Below are 18,440 nucleotides of genomic sequence, written 5' to 3'. Positions count from 1 at the left end.
GTAATAAATAAATAAATTCCCAAATATTGAAAATCATGCGGATTCGCTGCTTTAAAGCATTTTCCAATTGCTTCAAGTAGTCCTGAATGAAAACAGGATCTGAAAACACAAATGGAAGTGCATACATGCTTGATATGCTGTCTGTTTGATTATGTTTTGGGTTTTTTTTTTCTAAACCATGTGTCCGTGCAGGTATCACGGTATCTTTTCTTCACGCAATCTAAACGGAAGAAATGCCAGATCTTTTCATCCAGTCTAGTTTTCTTAATTTCAAATCGTTCCGAGCGATCACATTTGCAGCTGATAGCCAAATAATATTAAAGAGCATCACATTTGTTATTGCAGGTGTCAAGAGATCCACAATACTACTGAGGAGAGCCCCAGTGTCTTCAGTAGAAGCTGTCCTGATTAGATTTTAAAGCCCGTTGTTGACCTAACGCATGTTTATGCCAAATTTAAAGTCAAATATACTCAATCAGATTTAAATGATAAGCGCTGATTTCCTGTGAATGGATGTGCTCAGCCTCCGAATCGAAAGGGAAGTGCTGCAGGAGACTTTCAGCACCACGGACAGAGACGAGGCTCTGCACCTGCAGCACACTCTCCAACCACCTCATCAATCATTCGTTCTGTAATTATCCACCTCTTTGATACAGATGATATTGTTGGGGGATGATATCATTATTCACAACAAAAGAAAATCCTTTCAAAAAAGCTTCAGACAACGCTACAAAAACTTTACATGCAGACTGTACCCTCTTATGGGCTGCAGCTGCTGTAGAGACACACATTTATAGTAAATTTGAAACAAAGGTCTTATTTGGACTAATTTCCAGTGATTCTCGGTAGATTAGTTCTAGCCACAGCTGCCCCAGGGCACCTTATAGCCACAACTATAAGGTGCACTTATATATGTTCTTGGTTTGATAACAAACCAAGAACATATATAAGTGCACAAACGTGTAACATAACTGATGCCTATAATCTCCAGTGTTAAATTAACACTAGAGAGTGTCTATATGGGTCCACACCTCTGAGTGTTAAATACAACACTGTTGAGTGTTAAATTAACACTTTTGACAGTGTTATATGTTTAAAAGTAACCTAGTCAGTTTTGAAGGTTAACAATGGCTAACACTGAGCAGTGCTGATTTTCTAACACTGGAATATTTCTAACATTTTGAGTTATTTTCCAGTGTTAGAAAATCAGCACTGCTCAGTGTTAGCCATTGTTAATCTTCAAAACTGACTAGGTTACTTTTAAACATATAACACTGTCAAAAGTGTTAATTTAACACTCAACAGTGTTGTATTTAACACTCAGAGGTGTGGACCCATATAGACACTCTCTAGTGTTAATTTAACACTGGAGATTTTGCTGTGTAGTTCTGTAGCTACAACTGTAGCTTGCCTCCACCAGTGTGTGAATGTGTGTGTGAATGGGTGGATGACTGGGTGTGTAAAGCGCTTTGGGGTCCCTAGGTGGGACTAGTAAAAGCGCTATACAAATACAGGCCATTTACCATTTGGATCGAACGCAGGGCGTCTGTAATAGCCTCAGAACTCAGAAAAAGTCTCCAAATCCACCACACAGTAGCATCATAACTGCACCAATTTTAAGGACTTTCTGTATAGGTCGAGCACTCATTGATCAGCCGTTCTTTGCAGGTTGTAGGTTACAGCGCTGTAAGTTTAACACACATTGATTGGCCACGTTTCGTTTTTTCTTCTAATCATCTGTTCAGCCTCCGAGGCGCGCTTGGATCAATCAGCCAATCTCAAACGTCGCTGCGCACTTTGGAGACCGATATCGGCCCGGTTATTATAAGTGTTTTTTGTTTTCGGAGATGCTGGGAATAGAAATAAGATGACTGCATGGACAGAAAACACACCATCTATCCCATCGCTATGCTTACCCACCTGGAGATGGAGCTGCTGTTTGTGGGTGGAGGTCAGACGGCCTTCAAGCACGTGGCTGTGGCTCTGAGAGAGGCTGGGCAGCGTTTAAGGAGCCAAGAAGAGTCCATTACTCCGGTGACACTGTAGAGCAGGGGTGGACAATGAATTCCCTCAAAGGGCAACATGAGAAACTGGGACTGTTATTGAGGGCCCACCAATAAGCTAAATTGAAATCTGCTGAATATTAATTTAATCTCTTTAAAGGCTTTTTGGTCCAGCCCTCCACAACAGTCCCAATTCCTCATGTGGTCCCTTGGGGGAAATTAATTGGTGCAGGGATTCAAATATTTCTTCAAATGTTATTTTTTGTTTGACTCAGTAAGTAGCCCCAGGGCAAAAAAACAAACATCCCCCCCCCCCCTTTTTTTTTCTTTTTACATTGAAAGCAGAAAAAAGTGAACCCAGTGAAATTACTGGCTAATATTACACTTTCATTGTTTGGTGGAACAAGAGTAGGACACAGCTATGGATGATAATATTTATCATTATTGTCGTCCACGCTACAAGTTAAGGGATCCACCTCGCTTTACACTGTGTCAGAGGTGCATATATTTAAAACTACAGTAATTATTCTGCACAAAACACACAGTCAGAATACTCAGTTATTAACCAGAGCATTAATGTGGCCACACATGCTCCAAGACAGTAAGTACAGTAAATAACTAAAGTAACTTAAAAAATACAATAGAGAAAGAGTTACAAAATATAACAAAATAGCCCTAATAAACACAAATAGCTCTAATTATAACTATCCTACTTAAATATATGTAGTTCACACTGAGGTGGCCTGTAGCACTGATAAGAGTGTGGGGTATAAAGCCCAGTTTTCCTATTTGTAAAACAGTTCTTGTTGACATACAGGTGATAACAGGATTCAGCTATAATGACTCATTACACATCATGGGCTAATGTTTGGTCTTCTGCTATTATGCAGCCGAGTAACAAAAAGAAGCGTAGGATCTGTTTTAAGCCAAGTATAACCCAATAATCAGTAGCCCTCAACATTACATCTGTCCATACTTAATATACTTAGACTGGGTGCTACATCTCTGGTGCATGGCTGTTTTTAACCTTCACTTCAACTTTCAAGGAAAGATGGATTTCAAATTGGTCAGTTGGTCAGAGAAGTTCAGTTTATGGCCACCAGATGGCGACAGCGACCAAATAATGACATCTCTATTTTACAGTTCTGTTCTGTGGCTCATGCTTCAACGTTCAAACACAAGTTCATGTGTGACTCACAAATGGCCTGTCAGATTAAACCAGATAATTAATATAAAACCTTTTACATTTCATGATATTTTTGTCTTGGCTATATTGATATATCGCTTTTATTTTTATAAGACAAAAACAAACAAACAAAATAACCCCTCGAATTTTAAATGCACTCAGTTAAGAAAAACAAAAATCCTTATCCGAGCCTTCATAAAATCGCCAGCTTTTGTAACTGTATGTTTGCCTGGTTGAAACGAATTTAGTTACTTTCAGCTAAATAAATAAAAAAAAAAGAGAGAGAGAAAAAGATGAATAAATAAAAAACTCAAAGTAAATACCAAAGAACAAGCTGACTCACAATAGTTCAGTCAAAAAGCAAAACAAAAAAGCATCAAGTCACCGTTAGTGGGTGTGTGTAATATGCAGACTGTTTGCAGTATTTCCCTGCGGCCACAAGATGGTGCATAAGAACCATAATGGAGAGGAAACCGCGCATGCGCATCAAAACTAGGCTTTGCAGACATCTGTTTAACTGCAGTACACGTTAAAGCATGTACAATAAAAGGCCTCAAAGAGAGAAAAAAGTTGACGATTGCTTTTATTTCAAAGAAGAGAAAGTAAACAGTTCCAGTCGTCAGCCCGAGATAACACAGACTATACACTATGTTTGCAGGGTAAGTGTTTTTACTTAAATGTTTTTACTTTAAATATTATCATGTTTAAAGCCTCTCGTGCCCCTTTTCTGACATAGAGAATAAACCACATCAAGGACACCAAAGATCTTTTTAATCTCCTCCTTTATGCAAACAAACAAACAAAGAGACAAAGTGTAGCTTCAGGTTTTGGCCTGAAGTGTAAATGAGTGTACAGCATTGCTGAGTGGAGGGTGTGAATGTACATGTGAAAGAAAGTATTGAGGCACACAGAGTGAGGGCACCAGTTGGGATTTTAAAGGGTCTATATTTAAACTATCTGCTCTCCAGTTTCTGCAGCTGTCCCCAAGTTTAAGTTCAGCAACTTGGGCCTTTCTCAGCCGTGCTCTTGGGTCGTAGTTATAAACCTGCCAAACTCTGAGAGGCAGAGAGTGAAGCAGGGAGTCTCGCATCTCCTCAAAGCTCAAAGAAAGTGGAAGGTTGTCCTTTGTGTGGGGCTAATTTTAGACTGGTGAAAATGTAGTGAAAAGTTCTCCTACAGCCAAATGCTGTAGGAGAACTTTGCTTCCTGGATTCTTGTGTTGCTGTGAACGTGTGCATCATCCACCTCTGCTTGAAGCCGCGCTAAAATATCTGCCCATTTACCAGCTCGTCTTTAACTTTTACACTTCCACTTTACTAACACTGCTTAACAGAGCACCAATCAGTTAGTGCTTCTTTAAGCATCACTTCTTTAAAATCATTTGGCATTCTGCTGTTGTAAAACCCTCTTATTTATAAAGGAATTAACTCATATGGAATATAGTCAAAGCAGCTCATATTTTGAGGACATTTTATCCAGTTTTCATAAGAGGCTTCTCGAAGCTTATCGCACAAAAATCTAGCTGAAATCATCAACAACTGATGCAGCTTTTGAAGCTTTGGGAAAAGTTTAGTTGTTTTACTAAATGATGTGTAGCTGCTGCTTCTACAGCAGGCATCAGAGGGATGATGAGAGGGATATTTTAAGGGTGAAATGTTTCTAGCAAACGGGGCCTTAAATTAGACACTTCACTGATTCTGTTGGATGTGCGATGACAACTCTTCTGTGCATAATTTAGCTGCCGCATAAACCAAACATGCTCCCCACATGTGACAAAGATCCTACTAATCTAGCACTTCAGCCTGTACTTTGGAGGTAGTAAAACAATCTCTCATTTATGCAGACAGAAGAGATACATAGACAGACTGTGTGTGTGTGTGTGTGTGTGTGTGTGTGTGCATGTGTGTGTTTCTGCTGAAGTAGTGCCTACTGTCCAGTGGCAGCTCTGAGCCTAATAACAGAGCTTAGCTGGCATACCAAAGCCAGTGGCACACTGGTGTAGCGGTAACTCAAAGAGAGCCCGGTAATTACCACCGGCCGCTGACACCATGCTGCAAATGCACCAGTCAGCAGTGAGAAGACCAGTGGGGCATTTCTCCTCCCCCTGCTGCCAGAGTGTCCCGGTGATCAGCCCTGGCACATCAGTGGCGAGCAGAATGAAACAGCCTGTTTTCCACCTCTGACTACACAAATATCCGAATTTGCTTTTCCCCACTTTGTTGTTGAACATCAAACATCTTCAGTTTTCCCTTTGCCCCTCGTGTAGACTCACTCTTTTGGACTATAAGCACCAAAAGGGGAGTCATAAAGACTTTCTCTCAGGAGAGGCCCACTAGAAAACATACTGCAGGGCCGGAATGGGAAGTTTATTTTGCTTGGTGCTTGCATATCTGTGGGATGTGGGACTCTATGTGCAGTGGGCTGCAGGAACACACCACTTTCTGCACGGAGGAGTTCATCACGTCAGCTCCCTCTCCTCAAATCCTCCTCTTCGTCTTCTTCTTGTAGTAATTTGAATTCATTACCCCTACATCCTCCTGATTTTTAATTTCTTGCTAATCTAAATATTACGTTGTCTGTTTTTCTGTCTTTATCCAGCCATGTTTCCCTAAGACACCCTCCCTCTTCCTCTGTCATCTGCAGGCTAAAATAGTCCCAGCAGCTTTTCTCTGGGCCTTTTGTCCCTGCTCAGGGAGACGTTTGGCACACAGAGGATCGTGTTACAACTTTCATTTCCTGAATGTTTTTTTTTCTTTTTCTTTTTTTTTCTTCTTCTTTTTTTCTCCTTCTGTGTGGAACCAAGAAGGGTATTTCATCCCACTTTCCAGTATGAAGATGAAGAGCGAGGGGGAGCAAGATGGCAGCTCAGATTCAGGCTGCTGTCACTCCAGCTTCAGCAAACAAATAAAGTACAAACTGCATATAGCTGCAGGGTCCTGGTGGAGGGTAGCTGCAGTGTGGTTTGGGCACAGTGGGTGTGTGGATCATGTGTGTGGAGTTGCGGCGACTGGTTACTTGAGCTATTTGTGAGCCCCAGGATAGGTGAGGCGATGCCTCTTGGGAGCGTGAGGTAGATTTCATTATCCCATATCCCATACCACTTCCTCTTGTTGTGTCTGCCACCCCTGCCCCTCCCTAAAAACCTCTTGAACCCGAAGCAGAGATGTGTCTTTGAGACCTGTGGACCAGTCTTGGCTGGGCATAAAAGCAGAAGAACACACGGCAGAGTGATAACAGTCACTAGCAGGATTATTATTGCGAAATAAATCCTATGAAAAAACAGTGATCCCAGTCATTATGCCTCTAGTTATGTCTGGCACCTTCAGAGATGCCATGAAGGCTGATTTATGTTTTGAACCACAGAGACAGATGCTAGTGTCTCTCGATGCCCGAGGGTGTAACATTAACTGAGCTGCTTTTAGGTATATTTGTAACATGTGGTTGTTTGAGTCAGTAAATGTACTTTTTGGTTTGGTTAACAAATCATCAAATAGACAAGAAAGAGCAATGTGTTAGTCTGTCTTCTACTGCTTTTCAGCTTTTTCACAATCTTTGTTGCTTTGGCAACAATACTTGCCAACTGTTGGTGGCTTTAATGGCACGGAGAAAGAATTGTCAAGCGATCTCCAGCATCTCTTCCACCTGACGTCTTCCAAATTTGTGTTTTAAAGGTTCGGGAAACGTTTCATTCATATGGTCATTTGGAGAAATAATGTTTCAGCTTAGTATCCGTGATATTTTTCTCAAGATTCCAAATCTCCCCACAGATCACCCCCATATTTGACCTTTTTTCTGGTGCCACTGAAACAGTTTTCATTGCTTTTAGCTCTACACATATACCGATCACTTATCCAGTGTGTGGCTACATACATAAAGTTACATGGCATAAAGTTTTTAATACTTAACTAACTTGTTTAATACCAGCTAAACAATTATGACTTTATTGTGTTATGGTATAAAATACTTTAAAAAATACTTTCTGTTAGAACATTATGCTTAATTTTTATACTTACCAGGTCTAGTTAATCCTTAAGCTAGGAGAAACTAAAAATGAATCCCAAAGAAGAGCTCAGGTAGCGGGTGGTTAATTTCCCCATGTCTCTCCTCGCATGCCTTTGTAGGGAATCACTCAGATGAATAAACTGCTGGATTTAGACCCACAGACCAAATTTAATAACTTAATGTTTTGTCACAGGATTTGTTTACAAACTTAGACACGTTAGAAACGTTCTTAAGTCAATTTCACGGACATGCTGGAGTCTCAAAATACACAAAAATTGTGCCAGCCTCCTTTAGACATCCAAGTTCATTTTTTTTATTTTGAAATTTATTCTGTTTGAATAAAGCGGTCGTGGTCGAGACTTATACTGCTGCTACTGCTTAGAAACTTCTGCTGTAAAAATGAAGACATGTGTAAATTAACATTTTCATTCGTCTATACATAAAGAAGCCATGGAAGCATCAGTGAACTGATCTTACTAACAAGTGAGCGTCACTGTGGTTTTGTATTATAGTGTGTTTTGACTCATCCTCCACACGCAAAAAGTTCATGTATGGCCTTTTGTGCCTGTTTGAATAGCGCTGGCTGGTGATTAACAGCATGCAGCTCTTTAGGAAAATGATTTTTCAGACATTAGCCAAAAGGTTTAAAACAGAGAAGAGGGCAGATTTATGTAAATTATTGGATAAGGTGGTTTTAATGGACACAGTGTATAAAAAGACAGCAACCTTTACATTTGTAGATTTCAACTGAACTTTCACCATCCAGCAAGAAAGCAATCACACGTTACTTAAGAAGGATATTTGTTTACAACTTCCCCCTACTGAAACGTGCTCTTCCCTCATTTTTATTCTTTCTCTTTCCTTCACAAAACATCCATACCTTCCATCAGCCCTTTTTAAGCTCTGAAAATTACATTAACAAAGCCAGTAAGTGCTCACAGGAGTGGACCAAAAACACTCCAGACTGAAGTCACTTTTCTGATCAAAAGTATAGGCTAATGCGACTATCACCTTTCTCCCCAAGCTCCAAAAATACAGATATCTGATTCTGAGCAACCAGAGCTGGGTTTTGTCTCAGGAAGGGGAGAAGTTATACGAGCCTCTGCCTTCTGGTCAAATTATAAAAAAATTCAAATCCTTTTTTCATAAATGCACGTCTTGTCTTGTCTTCTCCTTTTTTTCTCTCCCTTTAACACATTAGAGAATTTCCCCCCTCTGTTCATCGGGTAATGTATATGATGCTGTCCTTCATTTGACACACAACATGCTATTTAACACCCTAATAGTACAGGATCGTCTGCAGATCCTCCTCCTCCTCGCGTCTGAGTCCTGGGTCATGCATCACTCACACGACTGGGAAGAAAGAGATAAATATTTCTTTCAGCTCTGTCACATAGAAGCTTCCTGAGCAGCTTCCTACTCTTGTGCGTGGAAGCTGTCTTTGGCTCGCAGCCCCCTACATCAAGATAATTAACATTTTTTTCTGGCAGGGTAGTGTTCTGGAAATACAGCAGACCCCTCGCTGTCTGCATACAGCATGAGTTTTGCTTTAGTCAGTTTTATTTTCTCAGAAAAACACACACACACACACACACAGCCTGTACCTGCCTCTGGCTTCGGCCGGGCAGGAACATTGTCAGATCCATGCATCATTGGTAAGAAAATCTCCCTACCTCCCCCCACCTTCCACACCACCACCACCTCCGCCCCTCTGAGGCAGACCTGAAAAGATCCTTTTGTCCCTCATCACCCGCCTAACCCCCACCACCCCTCTCTCCCTCCCGTCCCCGCACCTCTCCCCTCCTCTGACACACACCCCTCATACAGCCTATGTGGTTATAGATACCTGGGATGGTCTCACACCCGGCTCTCTCCCGTACCTGCAGGCACCAGACCGTGCAGAGGCGGCTCAACCAAAAGTTTCCCCGCTTCGGATTTTCTCCTTATACAAGGAGCTCGCTGACTCGGATGCCAGAGAAAACATTAACCCAGCTGAGGCGGGCTCATGTGGCCCACTCTCCGTGTTTATTTGCACACGTCAGGGCCCTTCCTGCTGTTGATTTAGAGCCACTGCCACTTATGCCTATGACAAATGAAATACCCTTTTGATGACTCGGACTCTGTTTGCCATCAGCAGCTGTTGTTACTGGCACTGGGCTGCTCGAGGCTGACGTTACCTCCAGCTTTTGTCATCCAGTCTATAGGCCGGAGCACGCCCTCCACTTGCACTTGTTACACCGGCCGATGAGAGCAAACACCGGGCTGATACAGCACGCTGATTTATGATCGCAGACTGATTCGGAAGCGAGGGATTCGAGCGTGATTAAAAGCGCTGTCAGAGTTTCCGTGCCGCATCGATTTTAGTCTCTTGCACATCCTGAAGGTGACTCTGATAGCCTCTCTCTGTCATGTGGCACAGAGCCTGTGTAATCCTTGCTGTGTCTGTCCTCTGCCGGACATGTTGTCATTAGATTAACAGGTATGAGGAGTCTCTTTGCTGGCTTTGTGATCACCTGTTTGTTAATTTGTGAATATTTAGCCACTCTGTGTGCCAAGAGTGAAGGTCACGTGCTGCGGGCAGAAATATACATGATGCGGAGGACCTCTGCTCTCTGCTGACCTCTGCTGCATGGTAAACACAGGCAATCCTGTGAGAGACTTTTGGTTGTGTACTGTAATAATAAATGCAGATTTTACGTTGTTACTAGATACAGTTGAAACTACTGCCAGAACTTGTTTTCAATAAATCTAATCGTTTCTTTGCTACAGAAGGCTGCAATGCCAAAATAAGTCTTTCTTAATCAGATTTTACAAATTAAAACTCTGCATTGTAAACACTTCTTATATATTTACATAAGGAATCGTTTTCTTTGCATTAAGAAAAAGTTACTACTTGCATTCTCACTGTTCTTGTGAACTACATTTAATGTCTTTTAACACAAATTTCTGTATAAAGACTTAATATTTTCCCGCTCAGTCATAAATATTTAATGTTACAGAGAAAAGCATCAAGCCCAGTTTTTCCCTGCATTATGTCTCCATCACTCTACATTTTAATGACCGAACAGCTCAGGATTAGAAAAAAGAAATTAAATACTCATACAGCATCATGGATCACACAACCAGTGTATATGTTAGTTAATATTAAAAGAATTTCAGGCAGCTAGCAACATTAAAGTACAACTCCACACATTTACCCATTAGTAGTTGAACTCTTGGTACTTTTGTGAGTACTGTTAGATTCTTACACCGCTGCCAACAGATTACTTTCTCCACCACTGACTTTCATATCACATAATTAGTTCAAAATGCAAAAAGAATAATGACAAAAAATCTCCCCCCTAACAACCAGCCTTGCTGCGGGTCTGTTAAGGCCCAGCGGGATAAATCTCTCACACACAGCCACGGCGAGCTGTGATGTCTTAGCAGAAATGAAATGCTGAGAAGAGTCGTACCAGTGAGGCCTCTGGGATGGAGAATACCTCAAGGTTTCCTCCACTGAGAGTGGGAGCTGCAGCCCTGCAGCTCTGCAATCTTCGCAATCAGGCAGTAATGCAAGCAGCGACTGTTTCAGATTATGCTCAGGAAATCCTCGGTGCTCTCTGCTCAAAACAATTTACCCTGACATGAGCCTAGAGAGAGCACAGAGGGGGAGGGGGGGGACAAGAGAGCTGTCCTCACCAGATTCCTGCTCTCAGACCACCTTATTATTATTATTATTATTATTATTATTATTATTATTATTATTACTTCTGTTGACCTCTGTAAGAGTAGGTGTGTCTGTTAATGCTCTGATTGTTTTCAGTGGTTACAGCTGTTTGCTTAATGCTAAAGTCCATGTATTTGGTTTTGTTTTCTTTTGGATGCCATAAGTCACTAAACTTTAAGCTATTTTTTTCGCATATGGGATGTTTGCTCATATTTTTTCTGAAAAAAAAAAGAGGCTGGTAAAGGTTGAACGGTGGCACTTTCTCATGGCCCAGAACCGACAGAGCAAACTCTCAGAGAGAGCAAAGAAAACACGGCAACAAAAAGCCAATGATCCGCAGCAACTGGGCTAAAAAAAATAAATTAAAAAAAAAAATACGCAAAAAAAAAAAAAAAAGGAAGAAAAAAAACTTTCCTCCTGTAGCCAAACATGTATGATGGAGCAGAGGCGATTTTCAAAAGAGTCAAAGCTGGTTCCTGCGTATACACAACAGCCTCATGACAGACAGCTGCTGATGTTGACTCACATTAGTGTTGAATTAAATTTCCCGTCATGACTCTCGGTTTATTGTTGAAAAGCTGAGAACCCGTAGAACAGGATTTCATCCGTGCTGGAAGGAAAAAAAGGCGACTCATAATAATTTCCGATTCAAATCCCACCCGTGCAGATTTGGAGATTTGTTTAGTTGTTGTGCAGTTGTTAGAGGACGGGCTCATTCAAGTCCCCCAAAAAAGAAAAAAAGAAAAAAAATAGAACTCTGTCTTATTAATGGCGTGCTTCCTTTGGTTTGCTTGGATTTATAAAAGGCAGTACCAGCTCCCCCCCCCCTTTTTTTCCTCTCGCTAAATACACAAATAACACAGAGACAAATTAATTAGTTTTGTTTTATTGGAAACTAATTACCATGACTCTAATGAAAACGTTACCTCTTAGTTTCCATAGCAGGAGGTCGCTATATTTTTTTTTGTTTGTTATCTTTAACAAAATATCATAAATTAAGCAAACGGGCAGTCCAGTTAAGTGTTTCGTTAAGAGTTTCAGAAAGGTCCTGTTTGTGTGTTTCCATGTGCAGGAGATCAGAAAAGCTCCTGTCGTGGAGGGGGTATATGGGTTAAGCGCCTTAAGGAATTTAGTTCTAACCAAATTTAACGACAGACAAGTCAGTCTATATTATAAGATAGGCTACTATAGTGTTATTTCATACATGTATTTAATCTGATACACTTATCAGTCTTTTTCTTTTTTTCCTGTTTTCTTTTGTCGAATCTGATCGTCTGACAGCCTCTTTAAGAGCCCAAATCCACAAGACTGGAGGTTAGAGGTCCCAACAAAGAGTCCTGCAGTTGGTGTGGGTGTCCGTGCATGCCGTGCACCGGCTGTGGGGCCCCCAGTCCGGACATGGGGTAAGCGGAGGCCCCGGGGTGGCTCATGTTGCCCTGAAGCAAAAGCGCTGAGTTCTGGTCGGGGCTCTGAGGTGGAGAAAACTCGTCCTCCGAGCTGGACATGAGAGACTTTCCTCCGTCTAGAGGGGACAGCTGGTTCTGTTTGTTGCCGCCTGCGTTGTTGTTTTCGCTGTTCTCCCTGGAAATGACAACAACGGGGAAATTTAGAGAAAAATGCTCTCAGTTTAGTAGATGACATTATATCAGCGAGGCGGGCCTTGAGGAAACGTCTTTATTAGTTTGTAAACGTGGATGGATATTGCGCACAAACCGCAGCGTTTTTGCTAACAACGAAATTTGTCCTTTGTGAGAGAGAAATTATTAAAAAACATTATTATTGTTCGCCTTCTTATTCTTTTCCTAATTTTTAATTTCACCATTATCTACATTTGCTGGTCTGTTTAAAGTAAAAGTCGTGTGTTAGACGCATTTATATCCCCATGTAACCTAATTTAACCTCACAGCCTAACATATTTCAAATTTCCATGGGTCTCAAAAAAGTGTCCATATTATTTTATTATGATTTTTTTTGTAAAGAAATAAAAAAAAAAGAAGTCACGTTGATGGATTTCAAATTGTTTTGGATTACAATTCGAGTCGAGACAAGTCAGGCATTTTTGAAGTGAGTTCAGCGTTTGACAACATCTCGCTGCTGTTTAACACCTTCACTGTTATCAGGACAGATCTGATGTGGAAACGTGAACACGTCCTAAAATACTCAGTGCGTGGACTATTTGAATGAGGTGTTTCGCATGAGAAGGATTTATATTTTTCTCTTTACTTCAGGATTACTTCGGGGCCACGCTGTCAGAGCGCTGTCACTGATTCATTTATATTCTCGCTGCTTGAAGCCACTTACAAAAAGCATTTTTACCAAAGAATAATTTGCTCTTAAAACATGTTTAAAAAAAATCTAAACGCTTTCTGCCGTGGAGTGAGACAGCAGCGAGGCTGTGACAGTTTCACGTACCTCTCCTTCGCCTCTGCGGCTCTGTCTCTCTGCCGTCTGTTTTTGAACCAGTTGCTGACCTGCGTGGTGGTCAGTCCTGTGGCCTCGGCCAGCTCCCTCTTTTCCCGCGGGGACGGGTATGGGTTGTGCGTGTACCACTCTCTCAGCACCCCCCTGGATTTCTCCTTAAAGCAGTAGCTTGTCTCCTCACCGTCCCATATCGTGCGGGGCAGCGGGAATTTCCTCCGTACCCGGTACTTCCCTACAGCTCCGAGCGGCCGGCCCCGCAGTTTCTCCGCCTCCACGTAGTGCGCCTTGAGCCAGAGCTGCTGCAGCTTCGGATGGTTGTGCGGGGAAAACTGGTGGCTCTCCAGGATCTTATAAAGCTCTCTGAAGTTCCCCCGATGGAAGGCCACCACCGCCTTGGCTTTGAGGACGCTCTCGTTCTTGTGGAGGTGATCACAAGCGGGCAGCGACCACAGGAAGCGGCCGAGCCTCTCCAGGTTTCCACCCTGCTGCAGCACCTCGCAAACGCACGCCACTTGCTCCTGTGTAAACCCGAAGGACGGTAATATAGACATGATGTCCGGGGCTCAGTCCTCTGCGCTGTTATCCAAAAAGAAGCGGTAGCTGTCGTTGACTTTGTTTATATTCGTTTAATTGTGAGTCCTCGCGGTGCAATCCAGCGCAATCCGACCGCGCTGCACGGGCCTAGAAGCTATCCACTCCACTCCAGCCCCTGATGCGCGCAGCAGATTGGGATGTTGATTGTTGGGACAATTTGTTCCTGTTGGAGATATGTCAGGCTTAAAGGGAGCCTCTGCGTTTCGGTGATTGGCTCTCCCTCTGCCCTGCACCCTGTACAGCAGAGCAGGACTGAGTTTGCAGCTCCGTTTCCTCCCCAGAGGCAGTGCGTCAGGGGCTGAAATAGGAGCGCTCCCACCTCCCGCCCCCACAGTCCCTCTCCCGCTTCATCCGAGGGAGCAGAGCAGCACCTAAACACTAATCAATTATTACAGACCTCTTAAAAGTCGCATTAACGTGTTCTGAATGGAGGATACATCTTCTTTAAACGGTGACTATGGACGGCAGACCTTCCCGCGTGGGACAAAAAACCAAACCACAGAATGCTCTCCCTCCACACGTTATCAGTAATCATAGTCAGTGGAGGGTGAACCCACAAAAACACAGAGCTTTTGGTTTTTGAAGACAGGTTTATGCTCGATTAAAACAGAGATTATAGTCTGCTTTTATAAACAAATAGTTTTAGGTAGAAACCCAGAAGATTTTTTTTGCTGAAATTTATGTTGTTTTAACCAATCCCAAGTCTTTGTTTTTCTTTTTTCTTTTTCTTTCTGTTTTTTTTTTCGATTTACCATCACTGTGTGTTGTGGACACCATAATTACATGCAGGCTGGACATTTTTGCTTCACCCTCACCTTTGATAGCCTATTAATTAACAAAAGCCGTTTATTTTATGAGGTGATATAATTTAATAAGTTCCTATGATAGCTGGGTCCATTATGCGCCATTACGAACTTCTTTTATACGAGTAACCAACACTACCTGCCAAACGTGTTACGGCCCATAGACCACCAGTAGGAAAACAGCCACTTAAGCGTGTGTGTGTGTGTGTGTGTCTGAGAGAGAGTGTCTGTGTGCGTGTGTGTGAGTAAGAGGGAAAGAGAGAGAGGTTGTTAAAATATCATAGTGGACCTTTGCAATTTGCCTAACATCCTCACGACTAATAATAATACATAAACACTTAATACACACTTTATAAAACTGAAATAAAATAAAATCCATCCTGCTGGTGACAAACATTTTGCTGATCCACGTGAGTCTTAATATTAATATTATAGCCCATCTAAAAGATGCCTTCTTTTGCTTCATTCTCCTTTCTGCATTATCACGGGGTTTCTGGAGAGACCCCTTCAGTCTGCAGCCTATACATTTATATTTCAAGGATTAGACGGGCACCGCACTGGCTCCAGTGTTTTCTGCGGGGTGAAACTCTAAACCAATCCATTAGTAAATGAGTTCACTGCGACACTGGTCCTCGGTGGTGCAGTTGTTGGTTTGAGCCATATAGATCACATTTCTTTATCTACACCAGAGTCTGAAACTTAAACCCCCCTTTCAATATGTTATATGGGACGGGATTGGATTATAATATATACAAAATTTAACCAAAAACAATTTCACAGAAAACGTTTTTGTTTTTGAAGACCTTAGATCTCGCTAAGGCATATTTTTGTGATAAAGATTTAATGCTTTGAACTCGTTTTAGTGCTGTCAAACTCAGCAAAATGCACTTCTAAAGACTTTCACTCTGGAGCAAGGCTGTAAATCACGCTGTAAGATTTTACGGGCAAACGTGTGAAAAACAAAACCTCTCAATATTCGGGAATATGGGCGAATGTCCAGGCTATTAAATAATAAAAACAGAAAATGAATTCAAAACTGCGGGATAAACATCCACGTGATCGCTTCAGTGCTATGCTGCTATTTGAACTCGCTGAAAGGACAGGCCCTTGAAATGCAGCATCTTATTTTCGAGGTCATAAAGACAAGAATTTAATTTGTGTGGTATATTAAATGGAAACACTGCAGAAAAAAAAATAATTTATGAAATTTGAAACGAATTGTTTTGCGTGTATTCATTAATTTGAAGCACTTTCCTCTTGGATGGACCGCTGTCTCACCAAGCTCAAATTATAGCTACTGGAAAAAAGTATCCCTATTGTTTGAAAAAAACAGAAAACATTCAAATGTCCACTTTTCTCACACATGCGCAGTTAAAAGCCCAAAACCTCAATTTGATTCAAATGTAACTAATGCTGTGGGATTTATAATGTGGAACAAGACTAAAAGCGGATACCCTATGCAAAAAAACAAACAAAAAAACCCTCTGAGGTAGGTGGACACGGCACTAGGCTGCAGCACTCGGGCTGTGTAAAACCCTCAGTGCTTCAGTAAATGAGCTGTCTGATGAGCGGCTCTCGGGTTTCTCTAATATTTCTACCACATTGCGCCGCGCCTCCTCCTTTAACCCGAGCAGCCCGGGGGGCGAGATTATTTCAAGATGTGGACTCTCCCCCTCTGCCACGGCCAGTGCTGGTCTGCTCATACCCCGACAAGGAGTTAATGCAGTACTCGGATAGGCTATCAGTCGTTAGGCCTATTCGTTCCAGGGAGCAGGGATTCCTCATTCTGTACTTTTTTTTTTCTTTTTGTCCCCACGCTGTCTCATTCGTCCTTTATTAACTTATAAACCCCGACTCTCTTCCTGTGTGCTGCTGAAATCCAGCACCGATTTCACAGAAAAAAATTAAAGAAACTTGTTTTTCCCCCTCTCCCCCTTCTCTCATTAATCTGGGGTTTATGCGTAAAGGAGGCCATTGATCTGAGCTCTCTGAATTATGCTCTTCCAACTCCTTATTTGGACTAATTAGCCTTTTCACAGCAGCGTAAACCAGAGCATTTTGTGCAATACTGATTTTTAAAAAAGGTGAAATGTCGCACTTTTACTCAATTTCAGTGCGCGACAACTCAAAACAGTGAAAACACTTCATAAAAATGTCATCGTCAAAAAGACAAAAGAGAGGGGTGGTGGGGGGTAAGTTTCCTATTGTAGGGTTAATTTTTTTTCCTCAAATATAGAGGAAAATTGAAACGAGCACTGGCTCACTTAACAGATGGTTTTCAGTCTGTCTAAATCCAAAGTGCTATTTCAGCTGTATGGACTGGAACAAAGCCGATGCTGTTTAAATTGAGTGAAAAATGTCAGATTTAGTCTCCATGGTGTTTGAGCATTGTGAGGTTTTTTCCCCTTAAAGGAAAATGTCACTCCAACAACATATATTTAACATGAATCATTTATTTATTTAAAGAAAAAAAAAAACAAATCAACAACGCATAGGTGGATTCCGGTTATGAGTGACGCCTGGTATTTCTTAGTTTCATATGGCAGCTCACATATGACTGACTCCACATTTAGCAACAGATTAATAAATATAAGTAAATATAAGTAAACCCTTTCGTTGCCTCGGAGATTTGCCCATTCAAGATGCTCTAAATGTCTCTTCGATTAGGAGTAAAAGAGGTTTATCCGGTGATGTGGATGGCAGTTTAAAAAAAAAAGGCAGCTCCTTCTCTCAAAACAAAACACAACTGTTGACATGAGTGAGTTAAATGAAATTGGAGCTGCAATTATCAGCTTAACAGAGTTTCCTGTCATGTTGGAAAATTAGACCTGGTACAAGTGTACTGGGGTTAGACCCCCTCCACCACTGCCACCATCACCACTCACCCACCCGCCCCTCCTCATCAAAATCATTACGCATTTCCTCAGAGGATCACCTCCACAAATATGCAATTACGGCCTTGGCTTTTACTGCGCTCTGCTCGGTAAACACGCTCCGGGCATGTGGAGGACCACATGCCCATGTTTTAGAGAAACTCTTTTCTTGGATGGATAAACAAACGAGGTCGGCAGACCAATCCATAAACAAACAAACAAAACAAAAAATTTAAAAAGGGAACAATTTCAACGTGATGTGCCGGGGAGCCATGTGTGCCTTCTGGCAGGGAGGGGGCGCCATGACAATACTTCGCATCCGAGTCCAAATGTAAAACCCTGAGAGGATGGAGGATGAGCTGTTATTTGCGTATCAGGAGTCCCGCAGTTGTGTGGCAGGTGTGCGGGTGCGCCTTATGGTCTGCATTGGTCACTTCAGTCCTCATGTGCGCAGCTCCTGTTACAAAGTGGTGTTTTTTTCTCTTTGGGAAATACCTTTGACCACTGTGGTGTGCACTTGATGCTGCCTCCCAGCTGCTGCCCCTGAGTGTGTGTGCGTGTGTGAAAGAGAGAGAGCGCGAGAGAGAGAGAGAGAGAATGTGAGTGCACCACACAAACACTCAGACTCACACATGCACACTTAAAGCTGTCCTCATGAGTTATGTTTTCTGTCCTTGTGCTCCAGAACAAAGCAGTGAATCATGCTGTTTGCATCCCCCCCACCCCATCTCTTGCCACACTGGGTGATGCAGCAGACATGTGTGCATACCTCACACTCTGCCAAACAACAACTTAGGAGGTAAAAGAAAACTCTACAAGGTCATTATTTCCCCTCCATAGTTCAAACAC

General features: G+C 42.1%; 1 protein-coding gene across 1 annotated transcript; it reads right to left on the bottom strand.

Moving 5' to 3' along the window:
- Positions 1-11,337: 11,337 nt before the first annotated feature.
- On the bottom strand, positions 11,338-14,201 carry LOC146366105 (homeobox protein six1b). Its single transcript, XM_084915449.1, has 2 exons — positions 13,313-14,201; positions 11,338-12,481 (listed from the first exon to the last, which is right to left on the bottom strand). Exons 1-2 carry the CDS (start codon positions 13,870-13,872, stop codon positions 12,187-12,189), a joined length of 855 nt encoding a protein of 284 aa, XP_084771575.1. The 5' UTR covers positions 13,873-14,201; the 3' UTR covers positions 11,338-12,186.
- Positions 14,202-18,440: the final 4,239 nt, after the last annotated feature.

This window comes from Perissodus microlepis, chromosome 19, assembly GCF_051167445.1.
Source record: "Perissodus microlepis isolate ML-2025 ecotype Zambia chromosome 19, ASM5116744v1, whole genome shotgun sequence".
NCBI classification, from domain to species: domain Eukaryota; kingdom Metazoa; phylum Chordata; class Actinopteri; order Cichliformes; family Cichlidae; genus Perissodus; species Perissodus microlepis.
Note: the sequence above shows the minus strand (reverse complement) of the source record. Positions and strands in the feature narration are given on the sequence as shown.